At 38.5% G+C, this 25,676-nt stretch overlaps 1 protein-coding gene across 1 annotated transcript in view; it reads left to right on the forward strand.

Moving 5' to 3' along the window:
* PRELP (proline and arginine rich end leucine rich repeat protein) overlaps positions 1–21,422 on the forward strand; it is a 31,953-nt gene extending 10,531 nt beyond the window's left edge. Inside the window, exons 2-3 of the mRNA XM_070939755.1 lie at positions 12,681–13,616; positions 19,634–21,422. Coding sequence (XP_070795856.1) covers positions 12,683–13,616; positions 19,634–19,809 — 1,110 coding nt within the window. The 5' untranslated portion in view covers positions 12,681–12,682 and the 3' untranslated portion in view covers positions 19,810–21,422. The remainder of the gene's footprint in view (positions 1–12,680; positions 13,617–19,633) is intronic.
* Positions 21,423–25,676: the final 4,254 nt, after the last annotated feature.

Raw genomic sequence — 25,676 nt, forward strand, 5'->3', positions numbered from 1 at the left:
GTTGATGGAGTGGAGTTGCTTCAAATATAATATTGTGCCATTTGAGTAATATATATCCAAACTGGGACAAAAGTTCTAAACTTATGTTTCTTTTGCTTGAATGAACTTGTTGTATATGAGCAGTCATGAACAATGTCAAGCTACATTTTATTATTTCAATTACCAATTACAAACTTACATCCTGCCTTTCCAACTTAAATGAAATAGACAGCATAATTAAGCACAATTGTTTAATAACTAGAAATAGCAAAGAAAACATAGGACTTATGAAACTTCTTGGATGAAGCTTCCTCAAGGAAAAAACAGTCCAGTTGCCTTAAAAAAAACACATTTGAAACAACTACGACCTGGATGACTGAGAATCTCCACAAAAACGCAGGAGATAGTCAGCAACACAATGTGCATAAACACACAATCTAGAAGTCATAAATTTGTTGGAATAAAAATGTGGTGATCTGGCATTTAAACTGCATGAGGGAAAGAGTCAACATGTTGTCTTGGAGCAGGAAATTCCATTGCCTGAATGTCATGGACAGTCGTCTTCTGCCTTTTGGCTAGGTCAAATAGATCCTCTCCAGAAGAGCTAAATTGTAGTCTCCAGAAGGCCAGGATTTTCAAAAGAAGATTGTTTATAAAATCTGGACCTTGTAGAAACTCAGAAGACGTGACTATCATCTGAAAATTATTTTTTAAAAAATATAGTGATTAACTCTTCTTTTAACAGTCCCTGGCTGCTGTTGTTTTCATATAATATTTACCTTCCAGGTATTAAGATTGCACCTTGAGTTGGGATAAAGTCTAAATCCAGGGTGATTGGGGAAATTCAGGATTTTTAAAATTTGCTTGAGAGAAGCAAACAGCTCTGAATTATTTTGTCCAATTCAAACTGTCCATGAAATTCCAGTCTTGATTCAACTGTCCAGAGTTCAGATGTCTCCAAAGCCACTCTAAAAATAGGAGCAATTAAAAGCATTTAAAAGCAATTAAAAGCTCATTCTAATATAGCAATAGCACTTAGACTTCTATACCGCTTCACAGTGCTTTACAGCCGTCTCTAAGCAGTTTACCAAGTCAGTATATTGCCCCCAACAATCTGGGTCCTCATTTTACCCACCTCAGAAAGATGGAAGGCTGAGTCAACCTTGAGCCTGGTGAGATTCAAACTGCCAAATTGCAGGCAGCTGGCAGTCAGCAGAAGTAGCCTGCAGTACTTCATTCTAACCACTGCACCACCGTGACTCTTTGATACCTTGATTGGTAAGGGATGAAGTGGGATTCTAACCCTGTATAACATTTTTTCTTATATTCTGTGATAAAATGTATAATGAACATTGGCAAATTTCACAAGCTAGTTGATGAGGTTGGTTTGGAATAGTATGGAATGATAACTCTTGTATTTATTTATATTTCTTTATAAAATTTATTGGCTGCCTATCTTACATAGGGTAACTCTGGGTGGCTTACAGTCATATAAATACAACTATAGATATACATTAAAACATAAATTAAAACCAAGCATTAAAACCTAAGGACGTGTGGGGAGGATAGGGGCAGAGTGGAGGGAGTGGGATCTGTTGTTATTCAATCAAAAACCTGCACTGTGTTCTTCCCTCAGTATATGATGCAATTGACAGTCAAATGCTGAAGGAAAAAAATCTTAAATACTGACCTTTTCTATAGAAGAAAAGAGTTAATAATAGGCAATTACAGACATATTAACATTGTTATGTAACTGCTAAAAAGAAAAGGTCAAAATAATAAAGTAGAAGTTTTTTTTAAAAAAAATCTGTCCTTGTTTCCCTATATTTTGTAATTAGGGATTTAATTCAGACTTGATCACAGTAATAATCCTTACTAGAAAAGATCCTTGCTGACCATGGCATCCAGTTCTTCTCCTCCCCTCCTTCCCACTAGGGTACAAATAATAGAACACAAATTGCAAATCCCAAGAGGATTTCCCCCTTTTTGCCTTAGCTGCCCTACAATGTCACTATTTAGAACATAGCAGAACTCCAAAATGCAAAGCAGATTTGGGGTTTTGCACAATCTTTGGACTTAGGCAGGTTGGTTTGAGCCTTTTTAAAATTACTGACATCTGCCTACAAATTTGTACTCTATCCAAGACAAGTCTATGTTATCTATTATAAATTGTTCTCCATAATAAGGAATCCTGTCTGATGACTTGAACATTTTGTTCAAAAGTTGTCATTTGTTGTTAAATTCCACCTACCTAGGTTTTATAGTAAATGTACCTTGTAATTGCAAATCTATTATCATTTATATTTAGGAAGCTATAATGAGAAATTGTTGGGTTTCAACAATTGGGCCTTCCATTATCACTGGAGTTATCTGAAAACATATCATGTGTCAGGAATATTTAGGGAAACTCATTTTATCCCGCATATATTTTTAGACTTCAATAAACTCAAAAGGTAATTGAATCCAGATTAAGCTATTTAGCTAAATAAATTATAGTGTTGTATGCCATGCCCCCTGCTGTATTCTATTTAGCTTATACTTATCAATATTGGAATACAATCTTCTCTGCATAACAGGCACACTAATTTAAAAATCCATTAAAATATCTTTGTTTATAACTTCTTGGCTTCTGCATTTGCTTAATTTCATATAGACAGTTTTCTTTCTTTCAGGTCACATGGTAGGCTATCTTATTTCATTCATCATGTGAACAAAAAATATCAAGTTGAAAAAACATTTTGCTTGATATAAATCTTAAGGAAGCAAGATCATGGTTTTTCAATACTTTTAGTCCTATGTTTATATGCATTGCAGGAGCGATAGATTTTTAAATTTTAGATAAAAGGCTTCATTGTTGGATTTTTCTGACAGTTTCTGCAAGTATTCCAGGGCAAGTAACATTCAGTGATTTTTTTTCCAGATGCCTTCATATTTCTTAGAGAATAACTCTGCTTCTTATCATGCTCCTTTCTGATGTATATCAAAGTGAAAGGTCCAGCTAAATTTATAACAAGAGTCAGACTATACAGATAATGCAAAAATAGAGGTTAAACTAAAGTCATATTCATAATGGCACATAATTGGAAGGCAGGAAAGCAGAACTGAGATAAACTGAAGGTCAGGAATAACTGGGGAAGAACAGTAAATGACAGATTTTCCCCAGTTTACTTTGGAAAAAAATGCTAAGTAGGAATTTAAGTAGGTCAAATAGTAAAGGAGGAAAAATTTCCTGTTTTTAACTTTTAAATTGATGAACTTTACATTTAGTTTCCCCAAAACCCTTACAGCTCAGTTTAAATACATTTCTTGAAATTTTCAATATTTTTGTTCCTAAAATGACTGAAACATTATTTGAAACATTGTGGTATCAGCTCTTCCATGCCTGTATTTTCTGAATAAATTAATTCTAGCAAGATACAATATTGGATGGTGTATTTCAAACCTGCAGATGCTGTGAAAGTGAATTCAATTTCAGCATCAATCTGAATTTTAAAATAGTTGAGTTTCAGACTTTGCCATAGTTCCAAGGCAGCATTGATCACACATCTTGATGAATTCTTTGGTGAAACTGGGATGATGATTTTGCATTCATCCTGGCCCTTCTTTGGTGTCTCAATAACCATCAATCACATTGATTCTGATTTAGGGAGCTAGGAGTGAAGGTGTGGTGTTGTTATGGCCATTCGTCCACTGAGTTTGCTTCCACCAAGTGGTAGTTGGCGGGAGAGATCCAGTTCTAACTACCCATTTTGGGAATTTTTTCACTGTCTCCCTACTGCTGTATAATAATTATGATTGGTTACACACTCAGCCATCTGTTTAGATTGGATTTGGCATTTTTATCCACCTATTGAATCCTTCCCAAGGACCTGGGATAGGTAGATATTGTTGTTTAATAATATTAAAGGTTTAATAATATTAAAGGAACAGCAGGATGTAAGCTGTTCCATGTAAAACTGCCTTTTGCAATTACTGATGGTGATTTTGTCAAAGCTGATGGTGTCTAAGTGGTGTCTAACTTCTTCAGTTCTAAGGTTTCTATTACTTCTACTTGATTCTAGCTTGATTCCAATGCACTATATCCACTCTATATCAGTGGTGGGTTGCCCCCAGTTCGCACCGGTTCTATAGAACCGGTAGTTAAACCAGCGGGAGGCTCCGCCCACTGACCCCAATGTCATCAAAATGCTTCTGCACATACGCAAAAGAGCGTGCGGCCCCGCTGTGAACTGGTAGTAAAAGTAAGTAGAACCCACCCCTGCTCTACTTCTAATGACTGGAATTGCACAAGTGTAAATCCCGTAGATGGTACTCACCATTGTCCAGCAATTGTGTCTTCCATTGTATCATTGCTTCTAATGCTTCTATTTCCCTCTATTTCTAGGTATTTGATTATCCAGGAAGTCAAATGCTTTCTTTTAATCAAAGCAAACTACATTCAAGTTGGTCTTCTCATCTCTGAAATCTGGGCATTTTTCACCATTAATTATGGGTGGGGTAGCATTTTCCAGACATAAAGCGCATGCAATTTAGGGTACTCCTGGACTCTCACAAGGGGAGTGTCAGAGTGCTTGTTCCACTTAGGAAAACTCCATGGTCCAATTTGTGCCATTATTCATAAGGAGTGTTGCTAATATTGTGGAATATAAGATACTATGTTTCTAGTAGTGTGAATGTTGTATAAGGGACCTGTGCAGTTGATAGTTCTTATGGGTCTTGAGTCCACCATATTGGATATAGTTGAAAAAGAAGCTGTGGCACACTTATCTCCAACTATTTTGTCCCATATCACAAGAATCAACAGGGCAGATACGTTTTGGGGCCCATCTTTAACCAATGTCATATGATTGAATGAAGTCCAAAGTTTCACAAACCATTCAGACAATATTTCCAATTACTTTTTTTTTACACATTTTCACCACAGTTTTTTTTAAAAGCAATCTGGATTTCAGTACAAACACTTGATAACACTGCTATCAAAATATATATTTGTATGAAGAAAAATCCTAACTTCAGAACCATCAGGAATTTTATATACACAGTAGGAGAACTCCAGGAATACAAGAAAGTAACCTTACTGAATTCATTATATCCTAACCAGGCAATACACTTTCCTTTTCTTCACAATGCATGCTATCATTTGCCAAATACACATAGTGTTGGAGTATTTCCAATGTTAGGACATGAGCATTGTTTTGTCTTGCTAAGACTATAAATTGTTTGTTGTGAAAGCTTTTGGACACAAACAACCCATCTGTTTACTTCACATATCTCTAAATGATAAATACAATGTCTATTAGGAGTTAAATGCTCTGAGCATTGCGGCCTGAGTAATATTCTTTCTTTTCTGTGATCACAAGTGGTGCTATGTTTTTATATGCTTAAACATCTCCTGCTAAATGGATGTTAGACATTGCCAAAAGGCCTGACAGAAGCATAATTGAGTAGCAGCATAGGCCTAGAATATGACTTAAAAGTATATGAAGCAATGATCAGCTGGAGTCATTCCATGAACAAGAGATCTTTAAATCTTACATATGTGTCTTGTGGTCTCATAGTGGAAGGAAGAGCGAAATATAAATATATTTACAGAAATAATCCATCAACATTTAATCAGTTTTTTTTGCAGCAGGAGTCATCTTCTAGTAGAGAAGAAAAGAAAAACTCAAATGTTTAGCAGAGCAAACTCAAAATTGGGAGATGTCACAAAATTCCATCTTGATATCGTCATATAAAACATGCAGAATGAGATTAGGTCTACCAGATCTGGGCAGCAGAAAGCCAAACACTCAGTAAAGAGATCTGGCACTCTTAACCTGGCATAATCCTTAATTAGAGCATATGTAACAAGCAGAGAACAAGAGCAAATGATGGAACACAAGACACAAGAAGAATAGACATCACGGTCTTTGTATGGAGTTGTTTTTCCTGCTGCCACACTTGTTTTCTTTGGCTCTAGCTTTCCCATGTGAACCTTTTGTACTGCACATCCTATCACAAAATGAAAACACCAAAAGCATTGGTGCATATATTCAGGTTAGTTTTTAGTTCTTTTTGTTAGCCAAAGCTAACTGCTGCTGCTCTTCTTATAGGTTCTTTTCAACTTTAAAGGACATTTGCTATGCTGATTTTAGTTTGCTTGCATTTTCTTTACAGCTGGGATTATAAATCTCAATTATTTGTTTGAATGGAATTCAATGTTCTTGGTTATCAGAGCCTTTCCTGATCATTTGATGTTTTTGAAAATGCTATGTTAAATGAGATGTTTGCGCTAGTTTGACTTAGGCAGCCATAATATAATGTTTGAGCCTTGGGTGATGGAAAGGACTGGAAGCTTATCACAAGAGTTGTTAGCCTCATTCATCATCTGTATGCTCGAGGTGAAAAGAAAAAAAATGCATTAATGAAGAAAATGCAATTACATTCATTCAAAGGCTTGGAAGAAATCTCTAGTAAAAGGCAGGTATGTTCCTTTCCCAAGGAGTCAGAAAATTGCAAAACTGGTAATGGATGCTACAAGATTGCAAACAAAGAAATAGCATAGTTGATAAAGTCAATTTGTCTTTTCCATAAAATACAGAAAGGAAGGGCAGATAAAAGACATCTATGGGAACAATGGAACAGGAAGGGGGTAGAGGAGTGGGGAGGTGGGAGAGAATTAATTATTTCTATCCCCTTTTCCATCTAACTGGATCAGTTAGAGACACACTTTCTAAACTTTGACTTTCCAAAGAAAAGATCAGGGATTACAAAAGTCTGAACTCACATGTGCTTTTATGGATTATGAAGTCTGAATGCATTTACATGCTACATTTGATCCCTATATCAGGATTAAGAATAATTTTCAGTAAAAATGACACTACTTGAAATTTCATTTGATGATGAATATTTTGTTTATTACCTTGCTTACTTATAAATGACAGCGGTTGTATTAACATTTTAGAGGTTAATGGTTCTCCAGCAACTGAGATGTAGTTAATATTTAAGAACATCTAATATGATGGTGACATGCAACAGCTATCAATATGCAACATAACTTGAAAAGGAAAGGAAAGGAAATTAACATAGTCAGAGTGGTGGGCAATCTTGGATGGATTCAGGTGGCATAGAATTCCATCCTCAGAGATTGATGAGAAGAACTGATGGGCACCATGAGGGATGGCATGTAGAAACTTGACTGGACAGGGGAGAGGAGGGTGTTAAATTTAGGGTAATAAATTGGAGGACAAGAGGAGTATGTTGGATGATGACTGAACAGAGCATGATGGCCTCTGACTGGATAATATTATATGGAAAGTATGTACAAATGTGTATCTGTCTTTTAAATGGAGAATGCGTTCATGGTGGAGAGAAAAACATGCTTTTGTTTTGGAAAGGGAAAAATTATTTTTGGAGGAATCCTCAAAGAGGTGGAACTGTGGATTAAAAGGAATAATGATGTTAGTTTGGAAATCAGACATCACCTTTCCTTCATTCTTAGAATTTAGGGCAAATTGTTTATCTTTTACCTTGATCAATTTGTTTTGTTTTTTTTAATACCTGGGTATTTTTCTGCAGCAGCCATTTTGTGATGGACCAGCTAAACTTGCTAGATGGATTTTCTAGGTCACAAGAAATGGATATTCTATTTCATTAAAGTACCGTAATAAAAACCATTTTTAACACTTCTCATGTGTTAATTACAATTCAAATTCCAAGTATTTTCTAAGTTTATAAATGTAAAGCAACTGAACATAAAACCTGATATTTTTGTATTAACTAACATTGCTAGTGCTCTAGGAAAAGGCCATCACATCTTAAAATGAATTACTGGAATGAAATAAGCTTTAAGAATGGAAGGATACTGTAAAAGCAAGGACATCATGATAGGGTAGGTCATTCTTTGTAGGCTTCTGGAATGTATAAATAATCATAAAAACTAATGGTTGTACGTCATTCTTCTTAAGATCACATAAACAAATTATTCGATATGACTCTCAACTCTGAAAAAAGAAGTAGGGAAAATGCTGTTGTCATAAAAAATAATGCACTTTTCTATCTAAGACTTTGTGGAATTCAGGAAACAAAACTATAGACAAGATTTGTGGTGGTTCTACTATATTGATGGAATTTGACATACATCAGCAAAATTGCTCAGATTTGCTGTCAAAAATGGTTCAGATATGTTGAAATCATGGGAGAAAGGGAGATAACACGTGACATCATCTTACTCTGCACATTTTAATGGCATAAAAAAAATCAGCTCCAGAAATATATCTCCTGTTGATTTACTTGGAGGAAATACATATTTAAAAGAACAGGAACATTTCTTTGATAGAGGAGAAAGCATCACATATTTCAATTCCCAGTAATGACACTCTAGCAATATAAATAGGCATCTGGCTTTATATTACTCAGACATATAATTCACTAGAATTAATTTTAAAGTAATTAAAATTTGTACCCAAAGGGAACATATAGCAAAACAAACTGTTTCCAGAGGACAACTGGGAACCTAAACAATAGCTAATGGTTCTTTGTTTCAGCATCCTTACAGTCATGTTGCTTTAATTGGTCAAACAACAATATCCCAACTGTAATACTCATGTGGCTCCAGTTCAGGGGTGAAATGCTCCCAGCTCGGACCGGCTCGGGCGATCCAGTAGCGATTGTGGCAGGTGGTTCGGAGAACTGGTAGCGATGGCGGCACGAGGCTCCGCCCACCCACCCGGGTGTTGTTACTTCCTGGTTTTAACCAGGAAGTAATGTGTTTTTTACCCTCTGCGCATGCACAGAAGGTTTTGCACATGCGCAGAGGATCTGCTTGCACATGTGACGCACGTGCGCACTTCCGAACCAGTAAGGAAGGTAAGTAGATTTCACCCCTGCTCCAGTTGGATATCTGGATGAAGTACTTGACACAGTTAAGCCTGTGAAAGAGATTTGCTGCAATAAATTTGCTGCAACATTTGCTGTGTTAGATTTGCTGCAATAATCCCCCCCCCATCTTGCTTTAGATTGTGTCTTTTCTTACCTGTATAACTTTGTACCCCTCCATCACTGAGTGCTGGGGATAAGGTTACCTTGCAGAGGAGGCAGCCATCCCCACATGTGTCTGCTATGACATTGGCAGGTTGATAAAGCCTGCCTGGAACAGTGATCCCATGGAGGACTAAACAGACTAAGCACCCTGGCAACTGCTGTTGAGATTTCAGGGTTCTTTCTTCTAAATGCATGGAATATCATGTGCCATGAGTCCTTCACCTTTTGGAAGAAATCTCTGCTGGCACTAGGCCATTTTAGTCACAGCTTTGCTTCTCAGTGACTAAATCAGTGACTAAGCTGAGAATCTCAGTCCACAGATTCTTGTAAGCACGTTGGCCATATCTGGATGTTTAGAGCAGAATGAAATGAAACCACCAACAAGAAATTCCATTACGATATCCATACATATAAATAATCCCCAAGGAATGGGGCTGGATATGCAGTCAAAGTATGAGCTATAATCCATCATTCAAGTGGTGCCATTCTGTCTTCAGACTCTCTTTCCTTAGCACGAAAAACTCCCAAACACTGACATTCTCTGGCTACTGGCTATTGCTATTTTACTTTCTCTCTGTCTCTGTTTCCTGTCCACAGACTTTTTTCCCAAAAGGCAAAGGGCTCGTGGCACATCATCTTCCAGTGGTCGGTGGACCACTGGTGGTCCGCGAGAAAATGTTGGTGCTCCGGAGAAAAATTATTTGCATTTTTTATATTGCAATATAAAAATGCAAATCAGGGGTCCTCAAACTATGGACCCTGGGACAGATACATGCAATGAATGTTTGTGATGCTGCAGAGAGTCTCCTCCTTCGGAGTCTTTTGTGTGAGTCGAAGGGGGGCAGAAATTCTGACTTGGGGTCTGCTTCGGCCTCCTGGTGTGGGGCTTTGGGCAAAGGCTGGAGGGAAGTGCCACTGATGGCGAAGAGCCAGAGGACCTTGTTCCAGTGCGACTGCATCATGGCCTGGAACTGGCTGACCATCTCAGCCCGCTGAGCCTCCAGGTGCCGGTACCTGGCCTTGCACTCCCACAGGTCTTCCCTCTGCTTGGAAAGCCTATGCTCCTAGTCCTCAGTGAGGTGAGATCCAATCTGAACTGAGCTGTTTTGCCAACTCTTTTTCATGGTGGCTGCTTAGCTCCAACAACTGCTTCCTGTTGGGGCGCTAAGGAGCCCAGGTGGGGAGGCGAGGAGTGGCTGGGAGGGGAGGGACAAATAAAGGCCGATGAGGCACCCCTCAATGTGAGTTGGCCAAACCCACCCAGTCACATGACCATCTAGCCACGCCCACCCAGCCGGTCATTAGGCAGATCATATTAGTGGGCCGCAGGATTTAAAATTATGAATTTACTGGTCCCTGAGGTCCAAAAGGTTGTTGACCCCTGCTCCATGGGATCACTGTTCCAGACAGGCTTCATCATCCTACCGATGTCATAGCAGACAATGATAGGACAGAACTGGAACCCTAAGAGGCCTTGCCCTTACAGCTTTATTGATGGAGCAATTTCCACTACACATGTACTCTTCCAGGGTGCAATTCCAGGGAATTGTTTGGTATTCCCATATAAGTCTTTCTCTTTCAAGATTAACTTTTCTTGACTTGCAATATGCTTTTGCCATGTATGTCATTGTGTTTTTGTTGATAATGGGTGATGGATAGGTTGCTTCTGGAATTTGGTCAGGATGAGGAGAAAGCTTGGTGAACCTAGGAACTTTTTGAGACTGTGCCTCAAAAAGCAAGCAAGCTTTTTGAGGCACTGAAATGAGATAGATATTTCTGCCAAGAAACTGAGGCAGGTGGATTAGAATATGTAATGGGAAGAATTAAAATTAGGAAGATAAATAAAGCATAGTGAGTCCTGCCAGGAAATACCTTGCAGAACTTGTCTAACTGTGATAATAGGACCTGGTCCCCTGATTGCCAAAGAACAATGAACCAAAAAGGATGGTTGGTTGGGCCATGCAGAAGTCTACTGTCAATGTAGTATTCTGATAAGTACAAATGTGCCAAGCTATGGATTAATATCCCTGCCCTCCCTTTATCAAATGTCCTCCTTTTAAGCTTGTGCTGGGGCATGTTGGTCTAAGTTCATAAAAAAGCCACGTCAGTATTCTTGAAATATTTTCTATAGAAAACATGAGAATTTTCCACTCAGTATGGAATTCAGGCAGCTTTTGAATTATTAGCAGGACTGTTTGAGTTTTGGAATTGGAGGCATAAACTAAAAAGCCATTTCCCTTAACATGGCTTTGTTATTTTGTAAAGTTTACCCTGAGGGCCTCAGAGATGTCTTATATTTTTATATGTATTCTAGACCTGCAAACTACCATCACTACCCCTTCCAACTTCTGTTTCTCATTTCCTGCTTTCCGTTATCACATCTCTTGCTTCTTTCACCCTATTTACACTTCACAGATGATGGAGGAAGCTGAAGTAACTGTCTGTCTCTCTGCTTTGGTCTGTTTTGTCCTCATTAGTGTGGACTTTTCTCTTTGAATAGATCTCTAATCTTTATCCCAGGAGGGCAATGTGTTTCTCTAGGAACAGAAATTTTGGGCTCAGATATGGTCATAGATCAAGGGCTACCTGTATTTGTTCTTGTTCCCAACCATTCGTTTGGAGCATAGGATACAAAAAGGATGAGGTCTGCAAGGAAAACATATTGCCCTCCTGGGAAAAAGATTAGAGATCTATTCAGAGAGAAAAGTCCACACTAATGAGGACAAAACAGACCAAAGCAGAGAGATGGACAGTGACTTCAGCTTCCTTCATCATCTGTGAAGTATGAATAGGGTCAGGGAAGCAAGAGATATGATAATGGAAATCAGGAAATGAGAAACAGAAGTTGTTAAGTGAATTTTTGCCCCATTTTATGACCTTTCTTGGCACAGTTGTTAACTGAATCACTACAGTTGTTAATTAAATAACATGGTTGTTAAGTGAATCTGGCTTCTTCATTGACTTTGCTTGTGATAAGGTCACAAAAATGATCACATGATCCAGGACATTGCAACCATCATAAATATGAGTCAATAGCCAAGAGTCTGAATTTTGATCATATGACTATGGGGATGCTGCAACACTTGTAAGTGTGAAAAACAATCATAAGTCACTTTTTTCAGTGCTATTGTAACTACAAACAGTCAGTAAATGAACTATTGTAAGTTGAGGACTACCTGCATCCAAAACCTGGCAGAAGGCAATGTGATGTATGATATGAGAATGCTGTTCTATGGTCGTGTTCTTTGTTGCATGTGCTGATCCAAGAGGGTTCATTGGTAGTATATCCCCATCATTGTTAACTCTCTGCAACTATTTGAAGTATGTGACTAGCATTCTCATTGACTCCATTCCTCATGGATTTTTTTTTTCAGCATTGGATTATATATATCAAAATTTCTGTCCCATCCCAGTTGGATCACACTTAAGTTGTAACAGGTGGCTGACTCCTAAATTCAAACATTCCATCGCAGATTTCTGTCAGCCTGTTGTTACCCAATATTTTGAACTGTTGTTTTTAACAAGATTTGCAAGCTCTCAAAATTCTATTTACAAACATAAACGCAAAGCAAAAGAAGAAGGAAAATATGTAGGAAAATATGTACTTAATATTGAATGAACAAATGAATGAAGGAGTATATTTTTTAATGTTTGCTTCTCTTTCTTCTTGTTCTATTTAGACATGAAGAGGATTGTCAGATTGATTTTCCCACTCATTTTTTTGCTGATTTGTGAGGTGAATGGACAGAGGCGCACCAAACCTCCAAAGAAGCGCCCACGTCCTTCACTCCCTGAGCCAGTTGAACCAACTGATTTCCCTCCACCTCTGCCCCCAGGACCACCCTCAGTTTTTCCAGATTGTCCCCGAGAATGCTTCTGCCCCCCAGATTTTCCTTCAGCCATTTATTGTGACAGCCGCAACCTGAGAAAAATCCCACTCATCCCACCCAGGGCCCAATATGTGTATCTACAAAACAATTTCATTGACAAGATCTCTGAAGAATCTTTCAAGAATGCAACAGGGCTGCGGTGGATCAGTTTGGACAACAACCGCATTGATTCAGTGGGATCACAAGTACTAAATAAGTTGGATAACCTTGTCTTTCTGTACATGGAAAAAAATTTCCTTAAGGAAGTGCCCAACAATTTGCCTCCCAATCTTGAGCAACTTAGGCTAAGCAGAAATCGTATCTCCAAAATCCCTGAAAATGTTTTCAGCAAGTTAGATCACCTCCTCCTTTTAGATCTTCATCATAATCAACTGGATAATGGAGACTTCAAAAAGAATACTTTCAAGGGGCTCAAGAACCTCATGCAACTCAACCTGGCTCATAACCGGCTAAGTAAGATGCCTCCTGGGGTTCCCAAAGTCATTCACCAGCTCTTTCTTGATGAGAATCAAATTGATAATATCCCCAACAACTACTTCAAAGATTTCTCCAACTTGGCCTTCATCAGGCTTAACTATAATAAACTGTCTGACAAAGGATTGCCTATCGACACTTTCAACATCACCAATTTGCTGGTTTTGCATTTGGCATACAACAACCTCACCAGCATCCCCTACATCAGCCCGAAGCTGGAGCACCTCTACTTGAATGACAACTCAATTCAACGTGAGTTGGCACAAGTCTGTAATTGATTAGACCTACAAGAGATCCTGTTTGTGGGGTAGAAGGGGAGTGGGAAGAGGTAGATTATCTCATGACTCAACATTCATTTTAAAAATTCCAAAATGACTTACTTATGTTGATGTTTCCAAGGGAACTTCAGTAAGAAATCTTATTTTCCCTCATTGTTCTTAAGTCATTACTCCATGGGATTCCACGAAATTATAAATTCCATCTTGCCTGAAGCTGTAACTTTATGACTGTTAGGACAGATGATTGAACAGAACAGGGTGGGTGGGTACAGAGGAGTCAGACTGAGAGCAAATTGTTCTTTTCCATGCAAATTGAACTATTTCCATATAAAGAAACATTTAGATCTTTCCATATAACAAAAATGGAAATTATTTTTATGTTTCTTTCATATAGGGAGAGAGAGGAAGGGAGGCAAAAAACTCAGCACCCATCCCAGAAGCCATTTTCTGTGGCTTCTGTCAATCTATAGCTAATAGATTTTGGCTTGTAGGACTGACTAATTTTCCAAAACTTTTCTCTTGGCTGAGAAAGCATTGCAAATCAAAGCAATTTTAATTTTTTTGCATACTATTTTTATACTAATTTAAATTAATGGGTGACTGTGTGAAGGATTATAGAGAGAAAATATCAATGAGTTTTCCCATTTTGTGTCTTTAAATATGTTTTTTTAAAAAAATCAACATATATTTCCCATACTATTGGATAAAGCCTTAATAATTTCATACATTAGTTTGTATCCTTCAGAATACACCAACATAGTTGTAGAAAAATAAAACGTTTATTCTTCCTGTTCCTAGTAGTATGTTCAGCAGGAGTTCCCAACATCTGTTGCCTTAATTGAAAACATCTGCGTTTAAGAAATGCAGAATTCCTTCCAGAAAATCTTAACAAGGAAGTAATAAAGAAAATAATGAGCCGCTGTACTTCAAACCAACCCCAAAAGCTTGGATTTTTCTTTCAAGTTAAACTTTTGGCAACTCTGTAGGCCAATAAAATGTCCTTGTAAGATAGGCCTCATATAGGAAGGACTGAATCCTACTTCAAACCCAGAATTTCAGTAGACAATCATAACTCTCTTTAACATCTTAAATGAAAAGGACTGAAGATTTTTTTTTTTTTTTTAAAAAGCTATGCATATGTTTCTGAGCATTAGTCTGAACAGTAAGGATAAAACATCTTCTAGCAGCAGAGATACCAATTTTTTAATTTTACTTTTCATATTACTGCTTTAATATACAAAAAGGGAGGAAAGATTAGAAAAATACAAAAAATAAATTACAGAAACAAAGGAAAGAAGAAAAAATATAACAGAATAACAGAATCGGAAAGGACCTTGGAGGTCTTCTAGTCCAGCCCCCTGCTCAAGCCAGAGATCCTATACCCGTGTTGGCGAACCTATGGCATGCGTGCCAGAGGTGGCCCACAGAGTTCTCCCTGTGGGCATGCGCTCCGGCCCGCACATGCACTCCAACATGCTTCAGTTTCAGCACTCAGTGCTGAAAAGGTTAATCATCACTGCCTTATACCATTCCAGACAAGTGGCTGTCCAGTCTCTTCTTAAAAGCCTCCAGGGAGGGAGCACCCACAATTTCTGAAAGCAAGCTATACTGTATATATTACATAAAGGAAAGAATACAGCCTAATTTTTAAACACTTCATTAAACCATGACCACATATCAGCTTTTCTATTATATTGAAAATAGCAGCTCATAAACCAAAAGTAACCATGTGTAGTTGATTAAACTTTGTACATCTGGGGTTGCATTGTCTTTCCAACACTGAAAAGTAATTATTTTACTGTCTCCCCACCCCATCCTTCATACACATACTACTTGATAAAGCCAGCAATCTTCTAATACAGCATGTCCCAGATTTATAAACACATTCACATCGTACTGTTTGATCATGGCAATGCCATATTAGTAAACCTATGATTATTAAACCAAGTTAGGAAAATACTGGGATGAATCCATATCATATGATTAACTGCTCCTCGTCCTTTTTATACTTCCAATATAATGGGATTGACCAACAACTCAATCTCTGAACCACTGGTGTGTATGATAGCTGTGAATAAGAATAATTTGTGGAATTAGTCTCATCTTAAGATCATACAAAATGTACTTAATATTAGTGACATACAGTAAATATAACAAAGGCTACACCTTGTTTGCTCCATGCCTTTAGTAAAGCTGATTGAACAGGGTAGGATTATTTTATATGTGCTAAAAAAAATTGGATGACCATTTACTGGAAACAAACAACTACAGTTTTCCCGTTACTGTTTGATGTTATGTTTAATGGTCATGCAGTTTTTTGCAATCCAGACAAAAGAAAAAAAATCCAAATGCAGGCTCCAAATAAGGGGCATACCAGAAGCAGAGCAAAATAGAGAGAAAGAGGGAGAAGGGAGAGTTAGCACTACTGCTGCCATTCCCAACTCAATCATTGTGTTGGAAACAGTCTTCGGAGGTCCTGGAAGCTTCCCCAGTGCTTGCTGTAGGATGATTTCTTCCTCTTATTTTTTCCTGTGTGTGAATGTATAAGAAAAGAAAGGATAGGTATATCCATCTGAAAAACTATATGAACATCTTCAGCCAGTCAAGTCTTAATAAACACAATACCACTTGGCATGTATTGTGTTCACACATATAAAGGGGTTGGAATCATGATACCATGATGCTGTCTTGGAGATTTTGATTCCCCAGTCAAAATCTGCAAGATGGTATTGTGTCAACTCAATCAGAGCCCCACTCTCTTTATGCATGGGTATGGTCTACTATGATACTGCTGGACTTGTTCTGTCCCCGTCTCCACACACACACACAAACACAGTCAGACGAGGGTTAAGAAAGCACTTGGCACGCACACAGGTTGTTATCTAAAACTTGGCAGCTATACAAGCATCGACTGCCAAGGGCTTTACTTCATCAGATAAACAGAAAATACATACAAATTGCAAATAGTCCAGTTCCAAACAAGAAACCTTTCGGCAGCTTTAAGCGTTGTTCAAGTGACTAGCCAGAGTTAGTTTTTGTCCGTCACAGAGTCTTAAATGGCCACCACACTCTCTTATATAGTCTCTGGGGTGTGGTCCAGTGACTCAGTTATAATCCCTGGCACGCCTCCTTAACTGCTGCAACCGTTTATCACGCCTTCGTTGACATGGATCCAGGAACGACAGATCACCTCCCTCGCTCTCATCGGAGACACCTGGCTCCTGACTAATCTCCTCTTCCTCGGCCGGCACTTGAGGCAGTGCCAGAGGGGAGGGGCCTGGAGAGGGAGGCCTGGCCGACTCTTCTTCTTCATGTTCGGAGCCTTCTTCCTCCGATGAGATAGGCTCGGAGGGCGGGGCCACAACAGGACTAAATATTGTGGAATATGCTATCAGATCAGGAAACAAATACTTTTGACCTCTTCTATAGGTTTCTTCACCATTAGTTGTACTGGCTAAGGTGCTTAGGTATACAGATCAGCATCATCCAAAGAGCTGCAGTTTCTGTGCCCCTATCTTAGAGCCATGTTTCTACAATAGATGCGAAAATTTGTAATTCTTCAAATGTTACCAACCCAGCTAGCATGCCCATTGGTACAGCATGACTGGTGCTGAACAGTAACGAAGTCTGAAATACCATAAAACCAAAAATATGTTAGCAGTTTTTCAGACTGACTTATATTTAAAAGGCATAAGGTTTTGTGAACTACAGCTTTCAGATGCATAGAGCAGCTAAATTAATGCAGGAGTTAAATTAGAATAAGGCAGGGGGAGGGAAAGGGCAGGATAAACAGATTGGTTATGCTGAGGCAAATTACATATAAAACAGATTAGCAATAGTTTCTCCATTAACAATTATAACGTGTTTTTAAAAACTCTTGATTTTATTGAGTTCTTCTGAGATATCCTGATTTTTTTTTTTTATGTATGTGAGTTCAACAACTTCTTACTCAAGTATACTGTTAAAGTTCCTTTTTTCCAAAATGGTTTTTAAATCTGTAATAGTATGTCCTAAGGGACTGAAATGTTTTGTGATTATTTTATGCTTGTTTTGATCCTGATGTTAAACTTGTATCCATTCATTATTTTGAGTCGTGGTGGCGCAGTGGTTAAAATGCAGTACTGCAGGTAATACTGCTGACTGCCGGCTGCCAGCAGTTTGGCAGTTTCAGTCTCACCGGCTCACGGTTGACTCAGCCTTCCATCCTTCTGAGGTCCATAAAATGAGGACCCAGCTTGTATAAGGCAATATGCTGACTCTGTAAACTGCTTAGGGAGGGCTGTAAAACACTGTGAATCGATATATAAGTCTAAGTGCTGTTGCTATTGCTATTTTGTGCAGAGTTTGTCCTGTTTGTTCTATGTAGACTCCAGAGGGGCAGATGATGATATAGGTTTCATTAGAGGAAGAACACATAATGGTGCCTCTAATCATATGTGTGAAGATGCTGGAATCTGTATGGCACTGCTGGTGTAAAATAGACATCTGGGCTTATTACATAGTCTTGTTTGCTTTTTAACATAATTTTCTTGTTGTTGTTGTTGTTTTTTTATTGCATGTGAGAATCTGCTTCAAACTGGCTGGTTATCTATATGTAGATATGGGTTCTGCCACTCTGAGAAAGTGAAAGTCATTGTCCAATATGGCTGTAGCTTATTAATAATGTGCTTGAGTGGGCCTTTTCAATAGGAATTCTTGTCCATTGGTCTATATAGTCAGTATGGCATAATCTTGTAACTTGTATAAAATAATGTCCTGCAAGTTTATTGTACTTCAGCTCCATAATATCATAATGGGTAGAAGATTATATAATTTACCATGTTTGATAAGCATGATGTAAAAGGCTCAGAAGTCAGAGCTATGCAGAGAAGGAAACTCCAGATCCAGGTTTTGGCCTTCCCATTTGTCTCTTTCTCTTAGTTTTGCCCCACATTGCAGTCAGTCAACAAAAAGTACTTGACTGATTCCAAGATGATTATACACAGTAAGGGCACAGTAATAGCCAACTTGGTTTCTATAAGGAGAGCTTAGTGCAAATTTCTGAGCTATCAATATCATTCATAATTAATAGTCTTTTATAAATTCTGAATATGTAGATGTAGATCTCATAATAACAGCATTCTAATAATGAAATATGAATCAAATGCACACCTGAAGACAAGCATTCAGGTAAGTATACTATGTAACAAATATACTTGTTAGAAAGGCAGTCCATAAATGTTTTGTGTTTTAGGCTGTAGTGCATAGATATGAAGAAAGATGCTAACTTTTCTTTCCATTTTCATTCACTCTGGAAAGTTCTGCAATAGGGAACCTTTATATTCCTGAAAGTTCAGTGCACAATTTAGAATTCTAAGATATGAAGGAAACAAAAGGCTTTGCATTAAAATTTTCCATCAGTGTGTATGTAGAAGGAAGGGAAGGGATAATGAAAATTACAGCAAAGAAAGTGCATGCACTAGCTTGTTTATCCCTGGTCTTCACTGCACATTTCTAATATCTTAGCAGCACAAAAGACTATAACGTGTATACAGTTACAGAGAAGGTTAAAATAACCATCCTAACAATTATAAAACATTGTGAGATTTCTAAGGAGCTTTAAAACGTTGGTTTTATACCTGGATTTCACACTCACTGTTATCGACTTTTGTAGATACTCAATCTATAGGAGTGATTTATATAGACCCTTTATTAAATGAATGTGGGGGGAAGCCATGGGAATTAAAAACTGAATAGGAAAGGTTTTGTTTACTGCAGGCAAGGGAAGTTTCTTCCATGATTTTATACAGAGGAGTGGAATTATAAATATATTTAAGCTGGAAGGGACTATTGCAATAATACAATATTGTATTTGAATAACTCTGTCAATAGTTGATGAATAATGAATGCTGAAAGAGCAGAATGAAATATGAAACTGATGATCTCTGCAACGTCCTTATCCTTAGCTTATTGTTTAACTGTTTTTTTTTCTTTCCTTTTTTTTGCCTTCAGAAATCAATGGGACTCGGATATGTCCCACTTCTCTGGTCTCTCTTCATGCAGCATCTTCAGATCTTGAAAATGCGCCACGTCTTCGCTACCTGCGCCTCGACGGCAACCTGCTGAAGCCACCCATCCCTTTGGATCTGATGCTGTGTTTCCGGCTCTTACAGTCGGTTATATTTTAAGCCTTGCAGCAATTGCCACTCCTCGGGACTTTGGCTTTGCGCAGTGACTTGATTCCAGTCTATGTTAGACAAGGGGAATATACCTAAGCATCTCTACCCAGCCCTTTCCTGCTCCACTCTGCTTCGTTCTTCTTTGGCTGCTAGAAGCTCTGTGCTTTGTGCGGCTCTCTTTTATACAGCATTTTATGGATGCTTTGTGCCCCTAAAATGTTGCATGGAGGTTTTTGAGATAGTTGCAGCCTTCACAGAAGATGATGGCAATACTGCAATATTGATTTCTGCTATATTGCCCTTTATCTATATATTAAAGAGAAAGAGAAGGAAGCATGCCTAAATGCATCTAGCACGCAGCATTTCTTTTACTGCCTTGCTGTCTAGAGCTTCACAAAGCGTTACTGGTTTTCCGACATCACCAAGCATACAAAATAAGTTAGATTACTGTCAGAGAGACAGGCAATATAATTTCATTTAAATGGATACAATGTTAACGTGCCATTGTCTAATGATGTTGAATTAACAGGCGAGGTATAGTCAGACTAACAGGTAGCAGTGATAAGTAGCTTTAGCAAGTGTAGTCAAATGCATAATGTACTGTACATAGCAGGTTGTATACTGTGCAGGCAAGGCAGTATGTAGGAGATGAAATGAAGAATGATAGAGAATTTTCTTCCTGTTTGTGCTCTTTGGGAATTAAACAGCTGGTGCAGCTTTGCACTGTGGAATGTAATGAGCAACTAAATACAGCATGACCTTCAGGACTGGTGATGATATGCTTAGCATGTCATCACCAGTCCTCCTCATCTTCATAATTTAACTCCACATAGATTGGCTGAAAGTCAAATGCAGTGCTGAAGAATAAAGCAAATCCAGTACTAGACAGAAATGGCCACCGAATAGGGTGATATACTTGAACAGGACAGATCCATCATTATCATGATGATTTCAAGGTTATCTTCACATCTGATTTTTATTTTTCCAAATTGCACCTAGGGATTATGTCATTAATCAATGGAGCAATCTGTACCTCTTGAGGACCTAGGGCTTTGCTAGCTTTTTATGCATGGTAATCAGCAGCCTTAGCAACAGTTATCCAGGCATAATGAAGGAAATTATCCTACCCCTCCGTTACACAAGAAATGTCGCTGCCCTCTCAGTAAAGTCATACACATGGAGGATTAATAAATAAATGTTAAATTGTACTTGAAAAATATTTTAGCAGTGGCTGGAACCACAGTACCTATGGTTAATATGGTGTCCATAATAGCAAAACATAGCATATATATTTAAAAACTCATCAATATTTCTAACACAGAATCTTGCAAAATCACAGCATTCGTGCCTTTAGTCATCTTTATTTTTATTTTTTTAAACTGGGGGTATCGTGCCAAATCCTATGATGGTACTCGAAAATGTTGTTGCTCTAGTGTGCAAATGTAAGTAAATGCAAGTAATCAAGTATTAGCAGATTTACCATATGGTGTACAGGGACAAAAATCTCTGTTATGGGAAAGCCAGAAGGAACTATTCAACATGGTCTTCCCATTTCTTGTGCTATTCTTTGTTTGTGTTATATTTTGAATATAGAAAGAATAAAGCTGTTAAGTAACAGGCAATGAAGTACACAGTAAGTAATCCTTTTTTTAAAAGCACTTGCAGAACATTAATTCAGAAACACACCCAAACAATGTGAGCTCTTTTCCTGTATTCTGGATAACATTATGAAAAACATACAGATCACATGAAAGAAAATGTTTCTGCTTAAGCCTTTTATGAAAGCTCCTCTGAGAACAAAGCCTTCAGGATTCACTGAGAAAATTTCTGAGTAAAAGTAAGACTTTTTGAAAGTACCACCCTGTACAAAAAGCAAAATACGTTTCCTTTTTTTTATTAGCACAGTATGTATTTTTACTGGATTAGCAAAATCAAAGACAAGCCAAAATTAAAGCTATAAGAACCATAGTCATATGATCACTCATTTACCAGATGAATTTTGTATCATACAGCCATAACTGTATGCTATATACCCTCCCAGTTGGGCCCAAGAGGATTTGTACAAATAAATATGATGCTAGAAGGTAATGTAGTTTAAGCCGGTGCTTTTCAAGTTCTTTTTAAAACATTGCTTTAAAATAGATCAGCTTCCTAATATTTTACAGCAACCTTTTCTTTTTCATAAGAAAGAAGGTACAGGGAGCACCAGTATTGTTAAAGGTCTATGGGAACCTTTGTGGCCACAGGTGGCCATTCCTTTTCCCTATTTCAATAGTTTCCTATTTTCTCATTAGATCAGTTTCTCTCTGAGTTTCCAAAAGTCAACTGTCTCTTCCTCAGGGAACACTACACTTTGCATTACCCTTTTGCAACTTAAAGTGGCTTCACAACTGAGATTGTTGTTATGATGATGATGATTGCTGGCAGGGTCATCCAGATGTTTAGACTGGATTTGGCTTTTTTATCCATCTTCCCATATTGTTTGATGGTGTTAAAGGTATCTTTGCAGGATGTAAGCTTTTCCAAGTAGAGCTGCCTTTTACAACTGACTGATAGAGATTTTTGTCAATACCTATGATGTTCAAGTGATGCTCCATAGGTTTTGGAATTGCACCCAAGGCACCTATTATTATTGGTACTATCTTTGCTTTCTTTTGGCATGGTCATTCTATTTCAATTTGCAGGTCTTTGTATTTAATTATTTTCTCCTGGTTTTCCCTTCTAAGTTGCCAATCCTAGGTACTGCAATATCCACTATCCTGATTTTTATATTTCTTAATGACAATTGTTAATTGACTGAGTTTGGATACATCCCTGTAAAGGAGGTGGGATAGCCTGGCAAATGTTTTTAAAGTTTGATAGGCATGGCCTGAGTTATTCAGTATCGTTGACAGAGGAATCTGTGCAATGACAAACAGTAATGGTGATAGTGAATCTCCTTGAAAGATTCCTCTCTTGGCATTAACCTGTCTAAATCTATCACAATTGACCAGCAACTCTTTCTTCCATTCCACCATTGATTTTTGCACAAAGCTTCTGAGGTTTCTACTGACTCCTGTTATTTCTAGGCATTTGATTATATGGCAAGGTAAAATCACACTACATTCAAGCTGGTTATCCTTCTTTTGCAGTTTTCCAAAATCTTGTCAATTAAGAGCTGATCTTTTGTTCCTATGCTGTTTGGGTGATTTCCTTTCTGTTCAGGTGGAAAGAACTTGTTTTCAGATAGATGTTGTCAGTCTGCATCAGATACCGCACCAATTAGTAATGTGAAAGTTGTTGGTAAGCAGTTAATTGGTCTGTAGTTTCCTGGTCGTACCCCTTTTGCTGGATCATTATCAGATAGGTTTTCTAGATATTAACCAATCTTCAATTTTAGTTTCTTGCAGTATGTTGCATCATTATTTTTCCACAGCAATTCTTAGGCATCTCTATATATAAAAGTGAAATCCACTTACTCATCACGAAATCTCCAGAACGGTAAAGCCTACAAACTTGAAATTTGGCACATACGTTCCTCCTAGTTTCTAGGTGCTCGCTAAGAAAACAAAATGACCATCAGATCATTAGTATTTCATATACAATATAGTCATATACAGTATATTAACACGCTCTGATGCTAAGGAGTTAGATGTTCTGCTCCCCCTCCCCACCTGAAAAGTTCCAACTGCCACTTGCCTCACATTCTGTTACCACAGGTCAAACTGGCAGATGGTTTTGGGGTTTTGTTTTGTTTTTTGCTTTAATTTATATGCCGCACTTCCCCGGAGACTCAGGGCGGCTTACAATGCGTTAAGCAATAGCCTTCATACTTTTGTATATTTATACAAAGTCAGCTTATTGCCCCCACAATCTGGGTCCTTATTTTACCTACCGTTCCACTCTTTTACCGACGTTCCACTCTTCACTCAGGAGCGATCTGGGGCTCCTTTCAGTACTAAACATTACTACCTCACCAAAATGTCTATGCCTTCCACCTATCAAACTGCTTCTGAACTCAAGGTGGTGGGAGAGATATTCCCTTATGTGTTTCAATCACTGACCACCACTGAGCCAATGGATTGTGAACTGAATTTCTCCTGCATAGTATCCCAGCCCCAACTTACTTCTTACACTGATCTCCTCAGTTCAGATGAATCTGTTCCTTCTACTGTAACACCAGTTAAAAGGAAATGACTTTCTGCTGCCTGAAAATACTTCAAAATGACATATTTTGTAGCCAAAGAGGTGAAGGAGGGAAATTTTATGCCAACATTCAAAGTTACAACCACAGAATAGGGAGTATCATGGTGGGGCCTCAGCAGCAGCCTTCATTTCTCCAGATATACTTTGTTGGTGATGATGACAATGAGAGTCTGTCAAGACCATGGGGATGCTACAATGGTCGTTAGTGTGAAAAATGGTCATAAGTAGCGAGGCACGGGTATACAGCTAGTATATAGTGTAAATTCTTACCTTGATGGCAAATTTTATGCAATGCTAAATTCACTTTTTATATTTAACTTTTATCTATATTTTAAACAAATAGTAGATGCTGGAAGTAGATCATTATGAGATACAGTATGGCCAGCAGGCAATACAAGACTGCCTTTCCTCACTCACCCTGTCCTTGCAAAAATGACTTACTGGAGGATACCGTCTAAGAGAGAAACTCCTGTTGGCACTTAGGAGTTTTGATTGCCTTTAAAAAAATACAGAGAATAAGTTTGAAAAATTAGATAATATCTAATTTGAGTCTCACTCAAACCCTTAGTCAAGTCAGCATTTTTCTTGTATTATGCTAAAAAAAGAATTAAAGTTGGGAAGGCACACTCAAGGCAATACGGTAAGAATCCCTAAGTTATCCAGGCTCAATAAGCAAATCACCAGATTCAATGTCTACATGGAACATTACATGCTTTTATATTTAAACTGTTGAGCTACCTGATCTGGATTGCAAACAATTGGATAAATATTAGGTAGCAATGAAGAAATTCAGTTAGGAGGGAAGGGGGACAGTGGTGGGTTGCTACTGGTTCACCCCAGATTGGTCAAACTGGTAGTGGCGGGGGTGGGAGTCGTGGCCCGCCTGCCTGGACACTTCTGTACATGCGCAGAAGTGTCATGCACGCGTGCAAACCGGTAGCAACAGGTTTTGAAACCCTCCCCTGGAGGGGGAGTTGTATGCAGGGTATCCCAATTGTCTTTTGAGACATCCTGTATCATTGCTGTTATCTAGTGGTCTCCTGGACTTTTATAGGCCAGATTTGTAGCTCTTTGTTAAGCCCATTTAAGGGCTGACACAGTGCATGATTCCGACATTGCAGTCAAGACAGACTTATTTCAAGATGCTTATGTTCTAGTTCCTCTACCTTCCCCTCCCCTCCCCTCCCCTCCCCTCCCCTTCCCTCTCCTCTCTTGCTTCAAAAACGACAAATTATCCAATATCATGAAAGCTTCTCCTTTCCTGGAACATTGTCTTTCTGTGTCATTACATTAAAGGCATTATTTCTCGGCTGGATTACTGCAATGCCCTCTACATGGGTCTGCCCTTGGGGTGCACCTGGAGGCTCCAACTGGTCCAGAATGCGGCCACGTGGGTAGTTACGGATGCTTCCCGTTACTCCCATATAACACCATTGTTGCGTGAGCTGCACTGGTTGCCGGTGGTTCTCCGGATCCACTTCAAGGTGCTGGTGCTCACCTATAAAGCCCTTCATGGCATGGGCCTGGGGTACTTGCAGGACTACCTCCTACCAGCCTCCCACCACCCAGTGCGCTCACATAGGACTGCCCTCCTCTGGGTCCCATCGGCCAGACAGTGTTGGCTGGCGGCCCCCAGGATGAAGGCATTCTCTGTGGTTGCATCGACCCTCTGGAACGGTTTACCCACTGGG

This window comes from Pituophis catenifer, unplaced genomic scaffold (genome assembly GCF_029215685.1).
Source record: "Pituophis catenifer annectens isolate HBS135680 unplaced genomic scaffold, rPitCat1.0.hap2 SCAF_3, whole genome shotgun sequence".
Classification (NCBI taxonomy): domain Eukaryota; kingdom Metazoa; phylum Chordata; class Lepidosauria; order Squamata; family Colubridae; genus Pituophis; species Pituophis catenifer.